Raw genomic sequence first — 21,133 nt, forward strand, 5'->3', positions numbered from 1 at the left:
GTCACATCTAGCATGTCATAAACATGTCTCCAGCCTTCAGGAGCACTTCTATCACTCCCACCACTGGCAACTTTGCTGTTGTCATGTGAGGCTCCAGAGGAGGTTGCATCCCTATAACTCCTGACCAGCTAGCTTGTTCTTCACACTCCATGACTACTGACTACTTAACTCTCCCCATGGCGACATGGTCATTATAGTCCCACAAATTTGGACTCAGTGCTGGCTCCCTGGTGGTAGAGTGACCTTCCCACTCTGCCCAGGACAGCACAGTCACCCCTTATCTCTCAAAACTCACCTCCCTTAAGAAACAAGCCTTGCTTCTCAGTCTTTGGAGACCAAATCATCCAACCTGACCTTAAACCTGCATTAACTGATTTTTTTTGGCAACTTGGGGGAAACGAAAACTAGTTGTGAACACGATGTTGACATATTATTACTTTTTAAATTGCTAGCAGCTAACCGTGTCTGTCTATCTAATGATGTTGCGCAGGTATAGTGTGCAGTGGTTTTTAGTGTTGTTTCACTGGAAACACGCAGCCAAAAATAATACTGTGTGATAACAGCGATAAGAGTGAAACAAAACAGTAAAGTTGCCTATTGGCACCTAAAGAAATTTTTCATAGAGGTGGCTAGATGGGGCCACTGAAAATCTTGGCGTGACACACCAAAACCAAAAGCCATACTGTAACTGAATTTCAGGAATTTGATTGTGGTGTTGAAGTGTAAAGGCTAGTTTAAAACAAGTCAATTTGAGAGTTACAGAATCTCATACTGATAAACTCTGGTTTCTTACTTCACCTTTAATATTACTAATTATCTTCCGTGCACAGAACAAATACCGGAACAGTTAACATTTTGAGTACCACAGCAATCCTGTTTTAATGTGTCATGTATCAGCATGTGTTAGATGATTCATCATTCATATATATACAAAAAAATTTACTGGGAACAAGCTTTCTCAAGTTAAGGGCAGACTTGTGGTTACCCATAGAACCCATTTTTATTCAGATATCTCAAGGTAAGAGTTCAAAGAACCCCCTTGAAAATGGCCACGCTAGTTGTTCCCTTTCCAAAATTTAGCCTAAATTTGTGGTGATATTTTTGCCCTCTTACCAACAAGCTATGTCGACATAATTGGTACCAACGGATGCCTTAGGTCAGGGGTAGGCAACCTGCAGCTCTGGAGCCACAGGCAGTTCTTTAGCCCCTCTCCAGTGGCCCCCTTTGGCTTTGACAAAAAAAATAAAATAAAATAACAGTTGTTTTTTTAACATTGGCCTAAAGTGATTCTGACATTTTCCAATTGGAAAAATGTGCAGCCTATACACCAAATTAAAAAAAAAGTTTTAACAATATCAGCAACTAAAATATGCTTCAATCACCTTTAGCCCAGCAACTTTTCCTATATGTTTTGCCAAAATTTAATAGCAGTGTCAACAGCAGTCTTGAGTCTCCCTAGCTTGGCTAGCGATGGATTCCAAATCCAAAAAAGGTAAAGTTTTGGATGAAAACAAAATTTAAATCCATCTGTCCATCTGTTTTACTGTACTTTTACTGTCAATTTGCAAATGTAAACATCATTAATAGCCCCCTGCAGTGCCACCTGGTGGTAAAATATATTAACAAAATCTCATTTAGCCACTGAAGTTGCAACCAGACAGCTTATAATGAGCTGAGGGAGCGGCAGATTCAGGTGATAATTCTCTGAAGCTTCACCACTATGAGAGACCTTTCTGTCATTTGATCCATGGTTATTGCTGCTTTGAAAAATGAGACCCATTTATAATGTTTTTTTGAGGAATCAGAAAGTTGGTGACCAAACAATTTCAAATTAATTGACTTGTGAAGGTTTGAGTTGCTTCAAATAAAATAATCCCCATAATCATGAAATGCAATCTCAACAAAGTCAACATGAAAGAAGCACAAAGGGTTTTTCTGACACTAAATTGTAGAACAAACAAACAAAAAGCGAACATTTTCTCTCTGTTTGCAGCTTGCTGAGTAAAAAAGCCATACAACTTTTATGTTCTCTACCAAAACACACTGAAAGAAGTTAATTGACACCACTGCAGTAAAAGTTTAAATTAAATTACAGAGTTGACAAAAATCCCCCTCATTTTCCATCTGGCAGTCTGTGTTTTTTTTCCCTTTTTGATAAGATAAAGTAGTCCCTTTTGGATACGTTATACTGTAATAGGCATTCCCACAGTCTGTTTCTTTGGCAGTATTTCACCACAATTGACTGATTGCTGTACAGTCAGCACACAAGTATCAAGTATCTCCCGAGTGTAAAAGGATCTCCCATCCTACAAAAAGTCTCACCTCAAACCACCCGCTGTGAGGACGTGTGTGTGACCAGTACGGCTGTATATGTTTGTGTTTGTTTGTGTGTGCATGTGTCAGCAATCTATGGGACCTGGCAGCTCAGCCAGGTAGCTGAGCACTCCTTCATCCTGTCAGGGGGGTGGCGGTGCCCTGGCTTTGTGCTTGAGCATAAACTCTGAGCAGATGGTGTGAGACAGAGAGCTCGTTCTCGTGATCAGCCACGCCACAGAGAAGCCTGCCTGAATCACAAATCAAGGACTGTAAAAATTCTAATAATGTATATACGGCATTACAGAGATCTCACTATAACTTTTCTCCAGCAAGTCATATTTCATCTGTGATATCTCTTTATAAAACTTATACACAGAACAGAAATAATCGCTCTGTTTTTGAAGCCCTCATTAATACAGTTGAAGCTGATTCACTCAGCCCGACTGACAAAAAGACATCCAGTAATTAACACGGCCAGCACAGATGTCCTGTTCTCCACGTTCCAAACCAAACAGATTTTAAAAAATGAAATGAAAAACTAATGAGTAACAAAACCATCAAACAATGGGAGATGCCTGAGGGAGCCAAGAGGAATGCTTAAAGCAAGTACAAGATGTTTGAGACTGACAATAAGGATGAGATTGGAAATGTCTTTGGGGAGTTTTGTCAGCTTTGTCAGTCACACATCAAAGACATTGTGGCATTAATTTGTTTTGATTGTACGGTTCAGCAAAATGCCATGCACAACAGTCACTAAACTTTGTTGCACTGTTTCTGTCATTAACCAAACTATTACATTTTGGGCATTTCGAGATGCATCTTTACACCAATTATATAACAATGCCCGAAAACTGTGTAACATCAACAGGTGCTTTTCCTCCACAGACGGAGGATTATCTTGCCTTACATAATGCTTTCTTAAATAACTGTGAGGGGTAACAGGCAGCCCTGAGAGGAGGTCAGTGTCTGGGTGTAATGTCATCCTGCTGTGCTTTGGGATAGCAACAGGGAAGCGATACGGCTGCCTGACAGTGGCACCCACGCATGGTAATTGGTGTGACAATCAAGCCACCAACAGCCCTTTGGTCACGGTGGTAGAACAAGTTTCAAGGAGAGTGACAAAGGCACCTTAGGGGGGAACAAATGTGTTGTCTGGTGTGCTGTATGCTCTATACCATGGTCAAATGAAGGGGTAAAGGCGGTGCGAGGTTGATGTCTGTGTCCATTTCTTTTGCAAGAATACAGGATCACCAGATAAATGCGTAATAGGAGAACATTAGAAAGCCATCCGAAGACCCAAACCCCCTGAAAGCATCTGACCATGGATGGATTACTGAATAGGCAAAGTTCAAAGGGACACAAAATAACTGAAAGGACACTAAATACATCCCAAAAGAGACAAAAAATTACCTTTAAGAGAGACAAAATGACCTCAAAGAGCAAAAAAACTCCATGAAGAGATGCAAAGGAAAAACTGAGAGTCACAAAGCATCCCACAAAGACACAAATATACCTCAAAGAGACACAAAACAACCACAAGAGCCCACAAAATTACCACAAAGAAAAACAAAACCCGTAAAAACACGTCTACCAACTACAAAGAGATGCAAAACAACTATAAAGAGACACAAAACAAACAAAAATAACATAAATTAAAAATAGCACAGAGCATGTGTGTCTTGATCCTATGTAGGAGGGAGCCTTTTGCATCAATATGCCTAAGGGCCCCTTGTCTCACAATCCCACCAAGCATCTGACGCACACATTTTGAAGAACACCCATTGTTTTAAATGGCCAAACAGGCACCAAAAGCCTTGTGAGATGCTTTGATGCCCCTACTCCGACCTTGTTTCAATCTTAGAGCACCAAATGTGGACCCAAATCAGGGAATCAGAGACGGACAGACAGAGAGGTGGACGTGCAGAGAGAGTACACAACAGCCGAGGTTAGTTCCATTAGCTTAGCGAAAAACTTGTGTTAAAATTAGCTGAGCATTTTGTGACTTTTACTAGAAAAAAAGAGATGAAATATGATGGCTAGTCTCTTTCAAACTTGTGCCTGCCTACATATAAATGCCGACCTTTTCCCAATGTACTGCTGGTTCTGTGGTGCTGGCATTTTAAATCTGAGGCCTGAAGTGCACCATAGAAACATCAACTAATGAACGTCAATTCTAGCTTTCAGTGCGTTTGGGCCTTGACACAGTATACATGAAGTACTGGTGTCAGCCCTCTAGAATCAAAGAGTAAAGGCCTAATTTGTGACTCCTTTTCACCAAAGTTTAACAATCACTCAGGTTAAAATCCATTGTGAAAAGCAGAGAGTGCCTCAGTTGACAAGACCAACATGTTGAATGACTGTGTGCGATTGTGTATTTAGTACCTCGTCTTGGCTGCCCTCACGCAGGTTGTAGGTGAGGTTGTTGTGGATGTCGGAGGTGAACACGCTGGCGTACTCAGGGTAGAGCTCCAGCACCTCCCTTAGGCCACGCACATTGATATACTGGAGGTCACAGTAGGTCAGTGCCTTCACATCAGCATTGGTCTTGATCACCTGGTCAGTTCCAGGCAGGTCAGATCCAATCAGGTCCCCTTTTCCTAAAATCAAAACAGTAAATATTCACAATCTTGTTTCGCTACATGAGCATCTTCTGCATAGTGTAAAAAAGTCCCAACCACAATGCAAACCTAATATCGCCAGCACCATGCTGTCTTTCAGCACCTCAAGGGACCCGGAGCAGACAAAGTAGTTGGCATGCAGTGCATCACCCTGACGGATGAGGTACTCCCCAGGGACGCAGAATGAGGTTTTAATATGGAGGGAGAGCGAGCGCAGGCAGCCACGGCTGGCCCCCTTAAAGACCGGCAGCTGGAGGATGTCCTTATTCAGATGCATGGCGATGTCGGCCCGCAGCTCATCAGGGAAGTCGTGCAGGAGCTGGGGATGTGTGACAGATGTAATGAGGTGTGACACTCATTGGTAATTAGGGAACGGACTGTGTTGCCACCAGTTACCCTCTTTTGAATTTCAATAGGATGTCAATTGATGGTGCACAGGCGGCCATGTGTTGTGAGAGATCATAAAAAATTACAGCTGCAAAGGGTTATGACTGAACAGGTTTCAGTGCAAATCTAAACCTCGCCCTGAAGTTTCTCGAGAGCAGACAGCGCCGTGTACAAAAGTATTACGTGACAACAACAATGAAAGGGAATCCTACCTCGTTGGCATCTATACCGTTGTTGACAGACCAAGTGGTCTGGAAGTACTCCAGCATGCGCTGTTTGATCTGCTGGGGCAGACGGTGGACACGGATGAAGTCCTTCAGGTCCTTCATGCGTGTGTGGTAGAGGGAACGCCGTGAGTACATACGCTGGATGATGGCCGTCACGTTACCGAAGACCAGGGCGTGCATCAGCGCTGTGTGATGGAAGCAAACAGCATTAAAGACAGTAAATGGTAATAAAAAGGCTGAATATTTGTATTTCTAGGTAAAAATAATACCATGTGACATTTTATTCTTGGGTTTTTCTTTTAGCCTATCACAATTTGAAAAGGATCAAAGACACACTATTTGAGATTTCCCTAAAAAACAAAAAATAATCCCTAGTCATCAGTTATGACCCACTAGAACTGTTTGGCGGTGTATTTATCTTCAGAGATTCAGACCTCTGCCTGTATTTTCTGAATTTCTATGTTTGGGACATTTATGGCCGTGTAGGAGGAGGAGACACAGTACCGAAAAGAAACACAAATATAGTGAGGCGAAACACCAAATATGAATCTGGAGATGGCTTTTACTTTTGACTCCTTTCAAACACATAAATAAAGATATAACCCTATACTGGCCAGTATCCAATCATCTACTCTTGTTACTGTATACTTCCTTATTGATCCACACAGGGGGCATGGTAATTTACAGCAAGCAGTTGGGCAAAAACAAAAAAAAAATCCCATAAAATAACTGGGTTGTTGTACCAACAATTGCCACCTCAGCTAAAATAATCTGTTCTTTGGTATATAAAAATGGCAACAAGCTGCGTTTTAAAGGTTAGCCAAACCATCCAACCCACTTCCTGCTGAATCTCTTGCACTGGTGTGCCAAACAGAGGCACTGTTATGCCAGGACGCCAGAGGGAGAAAGGACCCTGGTGTCAGACATACCGCCGACGAGCATGGTGCAGATGGAGAAGATCTTCTCAGCATCGGTGTTGGCACAGACATTGCCGAAGCCCACACTGGTCAGGCTGCTGAGGGTAAAGTAAAGGGCAGCGATGTAGGAGCTGCGCACTGTCGGGCCGCCCACCGTGCTGTTGATGTAGGGTGTCTCCAGACGTTTGCCCAGCTCATGAAGCCACCCTTGAATGAAGAGGTAGAGCATGAGCGAACAACGTCCACAGGTTATGGTAATGTTGTGTGTGTATGTGTCCTCTGTCAGCTCTGAGACGAACGGCAGTGGCAGGAACGGTGTTGCAATACCTGGTCTAAGAGAGACAGAGGTGCATGTGGTGTGTGTCAGAGATTTTCAGCAGTGCCAGGAGGCAGGCGTGTCGATGCGGGACAGGGCAGAATTAGATTTGCTCCTCCAGGGATAAATAAGGCCAAGTGTTAATTAGCAGGTATGACCTAACCTCCCTATGGACAGAATATACTGACACAAATGTGTGCACAATTAGACATACACACAAATAGAAACACACATGTGGCTGACTGGGTTTGATTTTTCTGCTGTATGCCACAGTACAAGTGTTGCTGATTGTGGTTAAAAACATGTTTAGTGCCAAAGCTGCAGGACTGAACGAGCTTGTAGACATTTTGTTTGTAATAAAACCCTACACATGATCACACTCTCTGATCTGGCGCAGGCATTGGATAAATAATAAGACAAGCTCTCCAATATTTCTCAGATTAATTTTTAGACTAGAAAAGCCAGTCAGTTTTTTATTATGGTCTTTCTCTGGTCTCCATGTTGAGCCATTTTCAAACAGTGACACAAACAAGACACTACAGCCCTGCTTCCCACCAGCATTTTTTTATATCAGCTTTTGATCTGGTTTCAGACAGCCCTCATTAGAGTGCCAGAGTATGGTGTTTGCCACCAGCTCACCACTGAGCAGAGCTAGACATCCCAATAGGTGAGCCATGACTATTTATAGCTGAGTGGGGACACAACACAAGCAAAATCCAGTCTTTGGTCTTATGTGATGGAATTTCTGCCTATTTCAACAAGAAAACAACTGACTTACACAGCACCTATGGTATCTGAGGCCTTGTCTACACCTCTATGGATATTTTCCGTTTTACAAATGAATTCTTTCCAAACTACAATGCAAAAAAGACCCTAAATGCTTGCTGACGTTAGCTGTTTTTTGGCAGTCTACTGTAAAGTATGCAGACTAAGGCCCTGCTCATACGACAAGTAAACTTTCGTTGAGTTTTGGCTGATCGTTTACACGACAGCAGCATTTTGGGTGCCTGAAAACGCAACGTTTTGAAAACCAGTCCTCAGTTCCTCTGAAAACGGAGACTTTACGGTTCCAGTCACTTGATGAGAAAGTCGACCATCACAACAACAATGGTGGACTCCCGAGTTCTGTTTGTGCTGCTCACCCTACTGAATTTATCAATACTTCTCCAGCAAAGTGTAGATTCACTGTAGCAACTCCACCTCATCGTCTGTCCAGACAAATGTTCATGTGGTTGCCATTTTGTTTGTTTATACATCACCGCCGTGTTGTTTCATTACAAAGTCACACCGCCAACTACTGGCCTGGCATGTATACTACAGTGTTTTTGGTCATTTTTGTGGATCCGTGTGCACAGCGATTGTTATCAAAACGTTGTCTTCTGAATGCAGAACTTTTTTCAAAATAAAATGAGAAACAATTCCATTTTCAGCAGATGGTTTTCATGTAAACATGACCTAAATTGACCTTTTTTAAAACACCTACTGGAGGTCACGTCACTTTTCTGAGTTACATTTAATTCAAGGATGAAGGAAATCTCTAGAACATAAGAGTGATCTGGACATTTGAAAGTTTTCCTTCCACTCCTCATCGACAACAGCCCAACTTTGGAAAGTGTCCCACCATCTTCTGATTCAACCAGGCCTGATCTAAAACTGTTGTTTCTGCTGGACTTAAAACTGCAGACGCTGAAGTGGAACAAAAACACTGGGTGCAGCAGATGCCTCTGTTTGTCCATGAAATGGTGCAGCAATACTAAGTTTAGCTGTAAAGTCGTCATTAGAACAGACAGTGCTAACAAAACGTTGGCAGAGTGGAAGTCGACCATTGTTGTAATTGTTTCTGGCATATGCTCATTACACAAAGCAGCAACGGGTATGCACCAATTGAGGAGATGACTTCATCTTTTCCCAAATGCTCCATTTTACATTTTGAAAAACTGCACCTCAGAAAGCGACCTAAAACTCTGTTTGTGTGTGGATAAGAGGACAAAACATAGGGAAAATATCCATTTTCAAAAATATCTGTGTAAGTGTAGACAGGGGCTGAGGCAAGTCTGCATAGTCAGCATTGTGCTTAAGTTGTGAAATGAGCACTTCAATAAAATATCAGAGGGCAGTGAATAAATGATGGCACATGGTAAAAATCAGTTGGAACTATTACTTCATTTATCCTTTACCCTTGTGGAATCAAACAACAAACCTGACCATTACACTTCCTCTTCAGCAAGGCCTCAGTCAGACTCACCAATGTCCCAGGCCTCATTGGTCTCTATCTCTTTGCGTCCAATCATGTACCAGATGCAGGCCATCCAGTGTGCCAGCAGGGCAAACACAGACATCAGTAAGGTCAGCACCATGGCGCTATACTGGGAGTAGCGGTCCAGCTTCTGAAGCAGACGAAGGAGGCGCAGCAGGCGTACCGTTTTCAGCAGATGGACCAAAGAGGTCTGAAGAGCATTGAAAAGTAAGGGGGGGGCACAGTGACAGAGAAAAGAAGAAAGCAAGTGAATCCCTCTTCCTGGAAATATCTGGAAATACATTTACTGCATATACACAGCTGACTATAACAGCTTGGACAAGCAGCGACTTCTTTGCTCAAACAAATGTGCTTATCCTGTGCAAAATTCACTATTTAGGGAGAACTCGTCACACAGGCGGGCGGGCAGGAAGTAACAACAGCAGCCGTGTGGAATGCAAGGTAGTCTATTTCCAAAGGCTAAACATTTCAGGGGGGAAATAATTAGAAGTAATCCATTTGCTGCTTGTGTCAGCAGTCACAGAGGGCAGTGAAAAAGAGAAGGCTGAATATATTATTTTCCAGTTGTACTCACCACTGTGATGTTGAAGGCATACAGCAGGTCGAAGGGCAGGGCAGCCACCAAGTCCACAAAGAACCAGGTGGTGGCGTAATGAATGCAAATGGAGCGCGCCTCATACACCACCTGCCCTGACTGGCTCACATAAGTAGTGCGGAAATTCAGGATAATGTCTGAAAATACAAAGGTTGACAGTGAATTTTACCCCCATAGAGTAGACGTATAGTCATATTCATATTATTCAAACTGGAAGATGTCACACAATTGCAGGGGTGTGGATTAGTATCTCGCTATCACTATCCTCATTCATACTTTAAGAAGCTACAAATTATATTCAGCCACAAAATAAACCTGAGAACAGACAATGAGGAAAAAGTAAAGTGTGAAAGGTCACAAGCTCAGATTCAATCCCAGTAGTATACATGTCTGTGATACTTTAGACCATGCCATGTTTGTTATTCACACTTCTCAATATGGATTTGGTAGTATACCAATTTTAGCCATGGAAATCTCAAATGATAACTGTATAAATGAAAAGAAATGGACCATGTATGAAAAAGTGAAACAGCTGGAATGTGTCATTGTTTTAAGGCGTCCATATGGATCAGCGAGTTTGCCAGGTGGATCATCTTCATCTTAGCATCAGAAATGTAGCAAGCACATAACAGGCAGACCTCTGGGTGTGTGGTCTGATGTAGAAAACCTCATCTGTCATCCAAGCTGTCGATATTTGCAGAGATGTTGGCTCATCACTCAATACAAATTTCGGATATGAGAAGCTAAAAGAAGGTAAGATGCTGGGAATGATTTTTGGCAAAATTAAATAAAGATTTTCGATTATTTTTTGACAGCACACACAGCAATGTGCAGGCCAAAAATCATCAAAATTAAAGACAGTGGAAACCTCCTGCCCAATATGCTTTATTCCCTGAATGATTTTGGCTTGCATGCCTTATTTATAGCGCTGTATGAAGCAGTTTTCATTTTTCTAACTTGCTATCTTTCAATTACACGACTTTACAATAAACAAACAAAGTCTAGGTAGTGAACAAGTAAAAAAGTTTCCCCCAAGCATGGATGGTGACCCCCTCTTTGTGCCAAACTGAGCGATTCAGTCATGAACTCCAAATTTAATCACGGTTAATTTACAGTAATACCCCCTTTGCACCATAATAGCTCTGTTTTTTTTAAATCGGTTCTGTCCAGGATTCACAGAACCTTGGTGCTATCTAATGAACCAGCCAGCATTTCCACCAGTTTTGAGCAGTACCATTGTAATTGAGGATGTGCTATCAATGGAGGGCGCTGCACAATGCACAACCCAAGTGAACAGTAGTGGCAAGACGGCGGATCCCACTGATTTCACGTAAGCTTTTTATCCAAAAAACAAGCATGGACCAACTATTAATGATGAGAAGACACAGAGGAATTTTATGTGAAAGACTCCATCCTTCTTTCCAATCTTCAGAATATGGCACAGCCACTGATGTTATCACAGTTCTCAATTCAGGTCATGGAAAACCTCCTATTTTTTGGCTGGAAACCAACTTTTTGGGCTCAAAACCAATTTATTTCTGGTTGAAATGCTTAAAACAAAGGAAAGGTGCACAAACCAGAATGAAACCTGTTCTATGTTGGTGGAAAAAGAGTTTCTGTTGGAGGACAACCCCTCTTTCTTGACATGGGTGCCTTCCTTTGGAGGTTAGCCATGCATTACCAACTGGGAGAAGTCAACACCCAGGTTCCCTGGAACTGGAAGTATTTTCAAGGGAAAAGATGACTCGGTGGCTCTTGCTGCTCTGTTGCCATTCATGGCGAGAAAATGGTCAGATATTGGATAAAAATGTCACTTTGCTGCATGATTCAAAAATTTCAAAGCGCTAAAATATATCCATGATTCAGATGTTGAGAGTTCTGAGAGAGAATATTCTTTGGAACCTAGTGCTTAGTTGAGCCACAGCACAAGAACTTCAGGTAAGAATCTGTACAGTCTTCTTTTCAGCTCTCACCTATAATGAAGAGCATTTCCACCACGATGTCACTGACGATGGTGGAGCGCGCAGCTGTGACGTGGTCATCATACGGCGTAAAGCTGACATTGTAGGGCACGGTGACAGCCACATAGAAGGTGGCCAGCAGAATGAGCCAGTCCCACAGGGCTTTGGACACGCTGTAGTGGAGCAGAATGAAGCGCGACTTCTGGACTGCTGCCACCTTGTACTCTGGTATTGAAGGCTTGTCAATAATGCCCTGTAAGAGAACAGGCAGACGTGCAAAATTATCTCGGGAACATAACACACACAGCCATATGCATATGCATACATAAACACACACTCACCCTCAATAACCTCTTGAATTTCAAGCATATGTTGATAAATATACACAACAAACAAAGCACATCGAAGAAGCTGCATAAATGAATAACGTGATAACCAGATGGTCATGAGGTGGAGTGCTGTGAAAATAAATGGTAATCAGATGGACACTGCCGTGCCAAGATTTTGCAGAAACAGACAATATAAATGTCAGCAGTCACTCTTGTGCTCTGACCGCTGATGATGCAGTATGCTAAGCAACTCAAGTGAAACAGATATGGTAATGCTGCTGGTTATCTGTTCTTGACAGCCTCCTTATTGACAGTGATAAACCTTTTAAATGGCCATGCAGTAATAACACAAAGTCATAGTGAGCGGATTGTGGTCAGTGAGGGGGAAACGTATTACTTACAATGACGCCTGTTAATCTCATACATGACTTGGCCTTGGCTTGACTTCCTCCCTCCAAATGCCATTAGTGTTTTAAGTCTCAGGTGTCACAGTACAGTGGCCATCAGCTGCTGTTACTTCTGAGAGCAACGCTTATTCATTCCATTCATTTAATTTTTTTATTGAGAAAATCCAATCTCAGAGAGCATAAATTGCTATTACTGATGAGTCGGGGAACCCATTTGGCACATAATAAGAGTGCAGCTCTCCAAATGGGGCCGTGCACTTGGCACATAATAGCTTTAACCAGGTTTAGTAGACGGGAGGAGAAAATATTACCTGCTTGACAGTGGTGAGAGGGAAACAGAAAGGAGAGATAAATGAGCAGTAATTCATCCAAGAACAATGTGGCCACTTCACAAACAGGTGAGACAAGCAACAAGGAGGCTGGTAAATTAAGTCTTAGCTGGAGATTTCCTTGTAGGGCTCTGAGGCTTACATTTTGTTCGGAGGCAATGGACAACCTTTTCTTGTATTTAAAAATGAGAGAAGTATCAAAGAACAAATACACACTACTGTACGAATGAAGGAATGACTGTATATTTAAATGGAGTCTGATGAGTTTGATGATACCTTTTTGGGGCTGTTTCTGGTTAACAAAAATCTTATTCTTTGATAAAAAGGCTTTTCTCTGTAGGGATCCTTTCAGTAATCTTGTCAGACACTTATAATAGCAATCTGAGCCTGTCAGTGTTAGAAACAAGTAACAAACAAAAAAGTCCACACACCAAGTAGCTCCCGTTTAGAAGGATTTTCATGCATTAAAAATATTGTTTTTTTGTCAATAAAATCTTTTTAAATGGGAGCTTCTTGGTGTGCAGACTTATTTGTTTTTGTTTTTCACTTTGCTAGACGCTTCTTTGGTCCAGCACCCACTCCATTGGACGTTTGGATGTGCGTGTCTTTTGTACAACTTTTTTTTTTTTTTTGTAATGTCAAAAACAAGCCCTTTAAGTGGACGCAAATTGACCGAGCGAACATGTCCGGAGTGTTTACACTGCAGCCTGCCCGTTGCTTTCACTCAATACTGGACCGGTTTCAAAAAAGGTTGTTCCTAATAATCTCTTAGACACTAAAACATAGGAGAATTGGGAACAGGTAAAAAAAATACTCCTTGACTTTAGATGTTTCAGTTTATTTGACATACAGAGAGCCACACAGCAACTCTTTAGCATGGTTTTACCCCCTTGTCGGAGAAGGACATGACGTTTTGCGGGCGTTCCCATAAATACACACCGTATCTTTCCATAAGTCAGTTGTAACACCAGTGGAAAATCTAGCAGAGAGACCTTGCTGACTGTCATCAACAGCTGTAACCACTGTAAAGATCATTCAAGCAATGTCAGCAAAAGCTGGACTGCTTTTTTTTTTTTTTTTTAATTTGCCTTACGACACAGAGGTCAGTGCGCCCACCCGACCTTTGGCACTCGAGGCGGTCAGCCGAGCACATCCCAATGATTAGAAAAGAAAAGCCCAGCACTGCGGGGACACATGGGACAAGCATGTCACACAGCTACAGCTGGTCTTCGCACTTCATTAACTCACGCTGTAGCTCAGAGCTTACTGTTTCAACTACATCTCCCAGGATGCTTTGGGCATAAAAGCCTGTCCTTGGTGGGAAAGAGGATGCACACAGCATGTGACTCAAGCACTGCCTCAAGCACAGAATCCATTACAGAGGCATCTCAGGCTTTAATTTACACCCAAAATGCTTCACCTCTTTTCCAACAATGCAGCAGGAGTGCACAATAAAACTGTAAAATTACCACAGGTCCACAAGTAAGCAAATATGACTCAAATGACTCTGCCTTGCTCTGTACTTTTTATATGATTGTAGGATCACTACTGCACACCTACAACACTTGGCAATATCCAGTTTCAACAATTTCTCTTTCAAATTGTGTTACAGCGAGAGACTACAGATAAACATTCGCTGTCTCAAAGTGTTTGTGTGTGAGTGTGCAGAGGGCAAAAATAAGAAATAGAAAACACGATAAACTGAGGGTAAGTAAGACGTGAGCGCGCAGGTCATGAACACAAACTACGAGCTTTGTGTTTCACAGTCAGCCAAAAGAGTATTTGAATCATAACTTGAAAAAATGCCTCCAGATTCATAGCCCTCTGACAAGTGCATTAAAGTGAAAAGAGGCAATAGTGGCTCTCCTCCGGGAAAGTGCTTAAAATCAAGCCGACTGAGCTACTTGTCAGCGTGCCTAGTTATACAGTAGCTGATACACTCATGGGCTGACAGCATCAAATCTGCCAGAACAGACAAAACAACAACTCACAGTGTTTGTGTTTTGGTAAGGAGCCTTCAGGCAAAGAAAAACTCGAGCTCAACCTGTTTTTGAGGAGGCGATGTAGTGTGTGGTAAACCATTTAAAAAATATGCAACCTCTGCGGCCCTAAAGGAAGGTGCACAAGGTGCGCTTATGAAATCAGTTAACAGATTTCCACTTGTAAATTATATCTATGTACTTAAAAATCAATTCCTCCCCACTTCTGTATCTCTCTGTTTTATGACTGGGCTCTTATCTAAAGATATATGTCAAGTAAAAGTATAGCTTCCCCCTTTTCTTTCTTTGCCTGGCAGGCTGATGGGCTACAAATAGAGACCTAGTCAGAGAAGATCTGGCTGGCTGTGGTGTGGAGGCAGAGGAAGACATTGTTAGCTAACTGCTACTGAGAGACCGACAGAAAGAAAGAAACAGACAGAGAGACAAAGTGAGAGAAAGATGGAGGGGGAGACAGACAAAAAGAATGAAAACAGAATGGGAAAAATATAGTCGGAGTGGGAGGATGGCAGTGGCGGAAGAAGTATTTTTGATCCATTACTTAACTTAAAGAATAGCAAACCACGATGTGAAAATACTGTTACAAAATACTATTACAAGTTGAAGTTAAAATCTAAGCAGTATCATCAGCAAAAAGATACCCCAAATATCAAAATTAAAGGTTCTCATTAGGCAGAAAAATAGCCATTTTCAGTGTTGTATTATCACAATTTATTTTCATTACTGACAAATTATTGTGTAATCAGCATCTTTAAATTGTGGCTGACTGAGGTGGAGATAATCCTAACTTCTTTATATATTCGTGGGTTACTTAATCTTATATTTTAACCTGATAATGGATTATATATGTAACATGAAGGACAGCATTCTCCTCTGGATTGTAGTGAAGTATTAACGTGCAGAAAAGTTGAGTACAAGTGCTTTAAAACTGCACTTGTGAAACATTAAGTATTCAAGATTGGAGTGGATGGAGGGCTTCAATATTTGCACTGCAGTAGGAAAGACAAGGGGAACAGGAGAGATTATTCAAAAGCAGAAGAAAATTGGGGGCACCACAGAGTGACAGACACACAATACATGGAAAGACAGAGGGATCCAGAGGGATGAAGCCAAACAGAGGTGAATGTGACAGATGGAGAGGGAGAGAAAATGTGTAAATCAGCATGAGAATAGAGGGTGTATAGTCCTGGTTAAGTACAATCAGAGGTTTCTTCCAAAACATAAGAAAATACATGTTAAAAGACTGGTAACTATACACTACTGCATGGTAGGGTTAGACAGTTGACCAGTTTGTCAATGTTTCTGCCCCCTAAAAGTTGTCTCATCCCCTGTGTGAGTGGCAAGTTCACTACATTCAACCAGTGATGGATTATTAAGTGCACCTATCAGGCCCAAGGGGTCAGAAGGGCCCTGGACCAGAGCCTCTGTTTGAAGTGTTTTGTTTTTTTTTAAACATTTTTCGTTGGAGAGTCAATCAAAGGACAACAAAGAGATCCGAGAGAGACACAAACAGCTACAAAGAGACTCACAATGGCTGCTAAGAGATGCGAAATGACCTCAAAGAGACTCATAACAACTACACTTTACAAAGGTAATTCGCCTGGTGGTAGAGGTAGCACAAGGGGACATTTGAGGATGTGTGCAAGTGTGAAAAGGAGAGGAAATAAGAGACAGAGAACAGGCTGTGAACACATTGTAACACTCATTGTTGAGTTACGTTCAACCCGGGATGGATTACTAAGTGCACCTATCAAGCACCAAGGGGTCAGGGGGCCCCTGGACCAGAGCCTCTGTCTGAAGTGTTTTTTTGTTGGAGAGCCAATCACAGACCACAGAGAGATGCAAAGGTAACACAAACAGCAACAAAGAGACTCACAAATTGCTACAAAGAGATGCATAATGACCACAAAGAGACTCAAAAACAACTACAAAGAGGCGTTAAACAGCCACAAAGGGATTCAGAAGGACTGCAAAGGGACACAAAATGATCACAGAGACTCCAAACCTCTGTTTGAAGTGTTTTTTGAACATTTTTGTTGGAAAGTCAATAAAAAAAAACACAAAGAGATACAAAAGAGATGCACAAATAGCTACAAAGAGATGCAAAATGACCGATGAGAAACCCAAAATGACCACAAAGAAACTCAAACTACTACAAAGAGATGTAAAACAACCAGGAGACTATGAAAAGAGACAAAATGACTTTAAAGACACAAAATGACCACAAAGAGACTCCAAACTAAAAAGAAATGCAAAATGACCAAAAAGAGACTCAAATTGATCGCAAAGAGACTCAAAACAGCTACAAAGAGACGTAAAACAACCACAAAGAGATTCAAAAAGACTACAAAGAGATAAAATGACCACAAAGAGACACAAAAAGACCAAAAAGAGAGTCCAAACAAATACATAGAGACATCAACCAACAACATAGATTCAGAAAGACTACAAAGAGACACAAAACAACTACAAAGAGATGTTAAACAACCACAAAGAGACCCAGAAAGACTAGCTAAGAGACAAACATACTAGAGACACAAAATGACCACAAAGAGACTCAAAACAATTACAAGGAAATGTAAAAAAAAAAAAAAAAAAAAACAGTTTTAAAAATACTACAAGGAGACAAAATGTCCACAAATAGACCCAAAATGAGCACAATAAGAGTCCAAACAAATTAAAAAGAGATGTAAAACAACTACTAAGAGATTCAGAAAAACTAGCAAGAGACAAAAACACTATAAAGAGACTCTAAATGGCCGCAATGACACTTCAAACCACTACAAAATAACTCAAGATGACCAAAAAGAGCCTCAGAATGACGATCACCAACAGGTGTGTGGTGGGTTTTTTTTTTACATGTCTGTGTACTGAGGCTTACAGTGTCACAATCCGTCCATGCTGTCAACAAGTTCTTAGCTCAGTTAGTTGCCACAATCATATAAACCCATGCAAAATAACTGTTATGAACATACCGTCCAGTCTATTCGCCTTAGCAGTTGCTGCACTGCTGCCATAGTTTGCTTAGTGCTAACGTTAGCTGCTAAGGAGGTGCTCTCGCTGTGCAGTGGGTTGTTTTTTGCATTTTCTGTGGTGTGACAAACTCATAACATACAGGTTTTTTGCTTTACCCGGACTTTAAAGACTCTCCAGATGCATAACGTTATTCTTTTCATTTCCATTAATAAATAGCTGCTTTGTGAAGGCTAACGACTTAGCTAATTTTCCAGAGATGGCAGTTAAGTTAACACTCGTTAGCTAACGTTACATATAAATCCCACAGGGCGGTTCCCTACACAGTACTATATTGTGTTACTTACCTCAATGCACTCTTCACAAAAGGGCATTTTTGTTTCCAATTGCTATTTTCTTTAGTAAAGAATTTACTTTAGCCTTATTTTTTAAGCAAGGTTATTTTTTAACAATCGAAAGTTAGCTAAACTAGCTAACTGGCATTCTGATAAAGAGCTGTTACTATGGTTACCTGCAGTTTAATGTAACGTCGGCAATTAGGAACGTGCGAAAACAGGGCCGTAATCACCTATTTCACATTGCGGGCACCATTTTAAATCCACACCTTCTGCGACCTAACTCATGAGCGGGGTCTGGGGGGGAATTACCCCACGATATTATGACTTTTTTATGATATACTATACCATAACTTTTTTTTATTATTACATAATATACTATGACTTTTTATGACATATTATACCATGAGATTTTATGACATACTATGACTTTATTATGATATATTATAGCCTACTACGACTTTTTTATGACATACTATGACTTTTGTATAACATACTACACTATGACGTTTTTAAAAAAAAAAAAAAAAAATACTATACATGACTTTTTTATAACATAATATACTATGACTTTTTGTGACCTTTATTGCATTTTTATGATATTGTAACACTTAACAAAAACTATAACAGTTGATGGTGATAAAGCCTACGTAACACTGGGTCCATGTCATTAGTTCGACAGCCCACTGGTTCAACATCCCATTAGTCCGACTGTCCGCGGTGCTGAACGGCTTGCGGCGGGCGTATGGTGCGCCGCGACCGGCTTGGGGCAGAGCAGGCTCACGGCTTATGTGTTTGTCACTTTCTTTTTCATTTTAACCTACACCATGATCTTTTCCTGACCCTAACCAAGTGGTTTTTGTGCCTAAACCTAACCAGACCTTAACCACAGGGCATCATGATGATTTTGTAACGGACTTCGGAACAATGAGTTTAATATGGTGGGAACAATGGGATGTCGAACCAATGGGCTGTCAAACCAGTGGGCAGTTCCCCGTAACACTCACATTACATTCTATTTCTATAATGAAAAACAGAGACAGTACAGTGTTTGACGTTGACTGTGCCTACAGCAGTCAAGCTTCTGCTGGGGTACGGCAACGCCACTGGCACAAACCACACACAGAACTGCAGTACACCATAATACTAGAACCTGTAGTAAGTGATCATAAATGGGGAGACATTTTGAGCATATTTGAAAAATGTGGGGGGCAATGTGTCCCCCAAAAAATACATATATCTTAATTACTGCATAGGCTCAAACATTTGAATATATGTCAAACTGCTTTACTCTTGTCTTTACTTGTCTTTTTCTCTTCATCTTCCTCTTACCTTTTCAGATATTATTGTACACTCCATCTCTATTATTTATCCCTGTTGTGATGATGAATTTAATATAAAGCAACTGGTGCCAAAACAAAAAAGACTGAACCGTTTTGGGGGCGTCTCTGCCTTCCAATCATCTTCCTCTTTGGTATAATGTTACTATCAGCAGCAGTAGCTTCACTCAGAATTGATATTATGATATCATTGTGTTATATGAGGAGGCAATTTTATGAAATGAAATGTACCATCTGAGGACAGTCCAGGGAAATTGTGTGTCATAAAAGCTGATGCCTAGACTTTTGGAAAATGGCTGTTTAAAGAAAGCTGACTGGTGTATGTGAGACCATATTATCATGATGCAACATGCACAGATATACAGTCTGTAAGACACAATCCAGACAGTGAGGCGTGAGGAAAAGCCCATGCAAGCAAACAAATAAACTCTGACACATTTAATCTCGAGTGTGCATGCTTTGGATCTCATTCTCATGCAAACTGCATTGTATCTGTTTAACACTGGTGGCAGGCCTGCGAGATAAAAGGTTTTCCAAAGTCACTGATGGAATCACAAGACACAGTCCAGTGAGCTGTCAGAAAGACCCAGGCAAAACAAAACAGTCCCTTACAGACACAGATCTGATTTGTATTCTAACTGCTACATGTTTTTGTTTTGCATCAGAGAACACACAGGTTGCCTACATTTTTAATATGCGACATCAACACAAGTTTGTTCTGAATGTGCGCCTACTGTTTACAGTCGTACTGCACGCCATTACCGGTCCTTAAGGTTACAAATAAATTAGGCAAATGTGCCAGCTTTTTCTTTTGCGTGGAGTCAGTGAAAAGTGACTTGAAAGGTGAAAAAGTTTATTAGCCCTAAGATGCAGGATCTTGATTATACCGTGTTTACTGTGTTACTTTGAAGTTTCTCTTATGTACAGTGTGATATTTCTTTCAGATCGTGAGTTCGTGAGTTTTTGGTCCTCTTGTGAGGACACAAATATGATCTCAGTGAGAATTAATAAACACTTTTAAATGGTAATTCGCCTTGTGGTAGAGGTAGCATGGGAGAACAGTGGAGGGTGTGTGTCTGTGCCAAAAGTAGAGGGAATGAGACACAGCGAGCAGGCTGTGAACACATTAAATCTGATTGTTGAGTTTCTTACTCCTACATTTTGTACATCTAGATGTGCAAGAGAGAAAGAGAAACCATGTCAGTGTGAAAACACCAGCTCCTGCCGAGAGCGCTGGAACAAAATCTGAATGATAAATATTGTGCATGTGATCCTGAATGTGTTGATGTTTTACCATATGTTCATCTGAAGCCATCAGTCACTGTGTGGTGTATATGTGTGAATGTTTTTTTGGGGAGATTCATGTGTGTGCACTATTAGAACAGGTGTGTGTATGGTGTCAGTGAACAGTGCCATCTGTAAGTAGGGGGGATGGAAAAAAGGCAGCAGGAGGTTTGGCAAACAGAGGGGAGGTGTAATACATTGATTCCCATAAAGACGCATGCAAGTCAGGCCTGACAGCAGTAGCAGAGCTTTTGTTTTTGGAGGTGTAAACAGGAAGCAGGTCAGGTCCATGTGAGGGTATTTATCACTGCAACTTGGGTGTATTTTTTTTTTAATCTGACCTGCTTATTTTTTGGGTTAAACCATTAATCATTCAGTCTAAAAATGTCACAAAACTAGAAAAATGTTAGTCAAAATTTCCCAAAGCCAAAGGTGACCTTTTCAAATTGCTTGATTTGTCTGACCAATATTCAAAAACCCAAAGTTTTTTATGTAACAATGATATACATGATATGAGAAAAGCAGCAAATCCTTACATTTGATAG

General features: G+C 41.1%; 1 protein-coding gene across 3 annotated transcripts in view; it reads right to left on the reverse strand.

Annotated features, from left to right (window-relative positions):
- The window catches only part of LOC125881185 (potassium voltage-gated channel subfamily H member 4-like), a 64,361-nt gene that overhangs the window by 11,458 nt on the left and 31,770 nt on the right, over window positions 1-21,133 (reverse strand). For all 3 annotated transcript variants that reach the window (XM_049564224.1, XM_049564223.1, XM_049564226.1), the window contains exons 5-11: window positions 11,607-11,847; window positions 9,613-9,770; window positions 9,027-9,228; window positions 6,478-6,672; window positions 5,534-5,733; window positions 5,004-5,253; window positions 4,699-4,913 (exon numbers count right to left, since the gene is read on the reverse strand). In XM_049564224.1, coding sequence (XP_049420181.1) covers window positions 4,699-4,913; window positions 5,004-5,253; window positions 5,534-5,733; window positions 6,478-6,672; window positions 9,027-9,228; window positions 9,613-9,770; window positions 11,607-11,847 — 1,461 coding nt within the window. The remainder of the gene's footprint in view (window positions 1-4,698; window positions 4,914-5,003; window positions 5,254-5,533; window positions 5,734-6,477; window positions 6,673-9,026; window positions 9,229-9,612; window positions 9,771-11,606; window positions 11,848-21,133) is intronic.

Source organism: Epinephelus fuscoguttatus, linkage group LG20 (assembly GCF_011397635.1).
Source record: "Epinephelus fuscoguttatus linkage group LG20, E.fuscoguttatus.final_Chr_v1".
NCBI lineage: Eukaryota > Metazoa > Chordata > Actinopteri > Perciformes > Serranidae > Epinephelus > Epinephelus fuscoguttatus.